This window comes from Myotis brandtii, unplaced genomic scaffold, assembly GCF_000412655.1.
Source record: "Myotis brandtii unplaced genomic scaffold, ASM41265v1 scaffold280, whole genome shotgun sequence".
NCBI lineage: Eukaryota > Metazoa > Chordata > Mammalia > Chiroptera > Vespertilionidae > Myotis > Myotis brandtii.
Genome location: NW_005360677.1, coordinates 840256 through 844501, shown reverse-complemented (window position 1 = coordinate 844501; position 4246 = coordinate 840256). Strand labels below are relative to the sequence as shown.

The following is a 4246-nucleotide window of genomic DNA, read 5'->3' as shown; positions in this document are numbered from 1 at the left end:
ATACACATATATATATACATATATTTTAAATTTGAGTACTTGGTCCTGAGAAGGAGGCTTAGGGAGTCCCCAGAGGGAAGCCCCTCCAGGGCAGGAAGTGAGGCCCTGGAGGTAACATGGCTCACCTCCCACAGCTTGGGTGGATACCAAACTAAAAGTAACAGTAATAACGATGTTACTTCTGGCTGAAGGACTCAATGCATTTTGAGTCACTGTCCCAAATCAATGAATATATTTTAAAATCCTGTCGGCTTTCATATCTTATCCCTCTCCGATGACACCAACTTACATTTTTTCACGTGGGATTCGTGATAGAATGGAAGAGGGGTGCCTATCCCCATTTACAACCAAAGGAATTATGGTATAGAGAGGACATTTGGTCCGAGCTCAGACACAGGGGCAATTCAGGCAGGCCCTCATGCCTGCTGTGCCGTATCTCTGTCCTAAAAGGATGTTAATTAAAAATAAAAATAAAAAAGGAAAGGCTGCCTGTCTCTCAGGCAGATGTTAGGCTTCCCCTCCACCACCAGCCCCAGCCTCACCCTTCCTTAGGGCCACTTCTTACTCAATTCAGTGCGGAAGGTCTCCCTGGCCGTCCTCCACCCACAGGAGTCTGTTTCTCGCTCCAGGCGGATATTTTCCACCAGTAGGTACAGGACACTCAGCAGCACCCTGGGGTATAGAAGGATCACAAGAGGTGCCCGAGGCAGCTCCCAGCCTACAGCCAGAGACCTCAGTGATGGTCTCTGTGGGAGTCCAACCCAGTGGAATTAGCCACTTCTAGTGGTCTGGGTGCATCTGGAATTTGAGTAAAGGGTAACCCATTGCTAACCATCCCATTCCAATCCCACGGCTAGCCCCACTCACCGGAGCTCTGTGCTATCAGCAATGGAGATGGCTGGTTTTCGAACAGCACTGCTACAGGCCTGGCTGTTGCTGCCATGGGAAGGAGGGAGAAAATGAGAACCCATACGGCCCCTTTACTCACTGTGTTCCCACCGACCATACACACAAACATGAGTACCTGCTATTCCCTGGCTATGTAGCTATATAGAAATTGGTCTAGCCCTAGCTGGTGTGGCCCAATGGATAGAGCATTGGACTGAGGACTGAAGGGTCCGGGGTTTGATCTGGTCAAGGGCACATGCCTGGGTTTCGGGCTTGATTCCCAGTAGGGGGCGTGCAGGAGGCAGCCGATCAATGATTCTCTAGCATCGTTGATGTTTCTAGCTCTCTCTCCCTCTCCCTTCCTCTTTGAAATCAATAAAAACATATTCTAAAAAAAAGAAATTGGTCTAAGGTAAAGGAGCCCATAGAATTCCTCTGTCACCTCAGCATAGGACATGAAGATGGGCAAGGGTAGGGTCTATGATATTCCCTCCTCTTGTAATCCCCACTGTGGCTAGTACTGTGCTGGGCACCAAATAGATGCTACACAACACTTGATGGATAATAAACAGATTGCACCCTATCTAAAACTCCTGGGTGATGGACATGAGATAAAATGAGGGTTCACTACAGTGATAAGAGCAGATAAGGCCACCTCTAGAGCTACAACCCACGAGGGAAAGAATTGGGCACATGATAGGAACTTGGCCCTGTCCCTCTTGGGTCATGTTTTCAGCCAGAAGAGCTTTCTTCATGGATTCCAGAGTTAGGATGAGCTGAGAAGGGTTGGATAAAAAGGCAACACACCCAAGATAGGCTTCTGAAGCCCAGGATTGAAGCTGTAAGTGGGGCAGAAGCAGCTGATGAGCCCAACCTGGGGGAGGACAGAATATCAGAGAATATGGCTGAGAGGAGGGGGACTGTCAGTGTAAGCTTTAGACCAACATGTGAATAGACCCAGCTCCACACAGGGGTCTCTATGGTAAGGGACTCAGCATAGGACATGAAGCAGCCTAGGACAGGAAGGGGGTTGTCTCAGCCAGGCCCCCCCACCACCACCACCACCCACTAAGGCTTCTTACTCGATTTCCATGTGGAGTAGCTCCAGGAAGGCTGAGAAGGTCCCCATCTGATAGAGCAGGAAGCAGTTGTATCTGGACCAGTGTAGCACATCGACCTCTGAATCACATTCCCCAAAGGTGCCTAAAGGACCAGACAGTGCCACAGGGGTGGAGGGGAGGTGACTATCCCAGTTCTTTCCACTCTGCCCCATGATTTTAGGACCATCTTTCAACATCCTGTCCAATAATTTGGCTGACAAGTGTAGGGCAAGGGCCCCCCAGAACTTCCCAGAATGAGGCAGGGGAGAGGAAAGGCAGACTCCAGTTAGGTCCAAGGTGCTCATCAATGGCCGATCTTAAGTTTGAGTTCTCTGAGAAGTAGATCCAGAGATGAAAATTCAACCACAAGCATTGTATTTAGGTGATCCCAGGAAACACCAGCAGTGAGGTAAGGAAGAGAAGGCAGCTCAGAGCTCAATCCCAGGTGGGGAGAAGCTCTGGGAAACAGTATAAAACACACAACTCAAAATCATCTTACTCAAGAAGGGTGAGGTCGTCGGGCTGTTCGCTCACTATCTCCTGTCAGTCGCTGAGGAGCGCTGCTGGACCAGGGGAGCACATTAATTCCCCAGCACTCCTGGTCACACTATGTGTGCTGCAGAGAAAGCCCTCAGGCAAGAAGGTGAAGGCAGAGGCACCTGGGAGTTGGTCATAGTACCAGACCCAATAGATATGGTTGGGCATTTGTTTGCTATAGTCTTCCCTTCCCCTTATATCATGTCCACTCTCTTTCCTCTCCATTTATGACTTCTATAGTTTTTAGCTCTCAACTCGTCAGTTCTGCCAACAGTCCTCTTATTTATAATTTCAGGGTTAATTTTACTATTCCAATTAGGCTATCTTATTTCTCTTTCCAACACCTGGTAACAGTTCTTTTCTGGAAAACTTTCCTCAATCTTATTGAGTTCTGATCATCTCCAAATTACTCACAGCATCCACTCCTGCTGCTATTTTGGCTTGAACCTTCTAAATGCCAACAAGAAACAATGCAGAGGGTCCATACGTGCATCTGTGGCACACCCTGCCGTCCCTCCGTGTCAGGGCCAGGTCACCGATGAAAAAAGAAGTCTCCGTGCTCAGCTGGTAGTGCTCTGTCAGCTCTGGCCATACTGACACTCTTGCTAGTCTCCAGATACGATTATAGCTCAGGTTAAGGAAAAGAGAAGCCATAAGAAATCCTGATATGCCTGGTAAGATAAAGGTTGATTCCAAGGGATCCAGGGCAGTACCTACTACCATCTCATCTTCTTCATAAGCACCAGGTTCCGCCTAGCATGTGACAAGATCTGTCCTTAAAAGGCAGGGACCTTGCTTTTCCAGCAAGACTTACCCTATCCTACGCCTGATAACACCATTTTTATCCCTAGTCTCCACCCCTCTAAAGTTGGCAAAGGTGGTCACTCACCTTGGGCCAGGTAGAGAACAGCTCGGGCCACCTTCAGTCGCCGCTCTCTACTGACCACCTCCAGGCGGTCCAGGAGTCCCATCACATAGGCCTTCTGGGCATCTTCCTCCAACTCCAGCCATTCCTTGCCCTGTACTGGGGACAGGCCATATAGATCCAGTGTCAACCACTGCCTTCCCTTCCTGGAAAAGCTCCTATCAGCATAGCCACCTCTGATCTCAGCTCCCTAGACATTCTTCTCTTTAAAAGCTTTCCTTATTTGGCTGAGGAAATATAAGGGATGGGAAAAGTAAATGACCCAAAAAGTTCTTGCCTGAACCCACTCTGCTGCCTCATCTTCTTGCACATCCCCTCCATCCTCCACACACAGCTTATACTGTTCTATCTTTCTGTCTTTCTTCAAGGTGTTCCCTCTATATTCCTACTTATGCAATTCCTGTTCATCATTACAGATCAAATACAAAATTACTTCTTTCCCACAAATGCTCCAGGAAGAAGTTCTATCCTTAAAGATACTTTTTACTTCTTTTTTGACACTTACCAGTTTCTCTTGGCCTGAGCTAGTTTTGTGATATACACATCTCCCTTCTGCTATCTAACTATAATCTCTTTGAAGACACTGCAAATTCACCTTCACCCCTGTCTCCTGCATCTCTGGCACAGAACAGGGTACTCACCACACACTTGTTGAGTTGAAAATTGAATTGCCACTGACCAAATAAGGGAACGGAGGTCTGAGAGAATCAGTGTGGACACATGAAATTATTATTAGACTAGAGGCCCAGTGCACGAATTTGTGCATGGGTGGGGTCCAGCCAGCCTGGGCTGGCGG

General features: G+C 48.1%; 1 protein-coding gene across 1 annotated transcript in view; it reads right to left on the bottom strand.

Annotated features, from left to right (window-relative positions):
- STRIP2 (striatin interacting protein 2) overlaps positions 1 to 4246 on the bottom strand; it is a 40569-nt gene that overhangs the window by 28996 nt on the left and 7327 nt on the right. The window contains exons 4-7 of the mRNA XM_014541819.1: positions 3415 to 3549; positions 1971 to 2091; positions 868 to 936; positions 566 to 672 (exon numbers count right to left, since the gene is read on the bottom strand). Of these exons, the coding sequence (XP_014397305.1) occupies positions 566 to 672; positions 868 to 936; positions 1971 to 2091; positions 3415 to 3549 (432 nt within the window). The remainder of the gene's footprint in view (positions 1 to 565; positions 673 to 867; positions 937 to 1970; positions 2092 to 3414; positions 3550 to 4246) is intronic.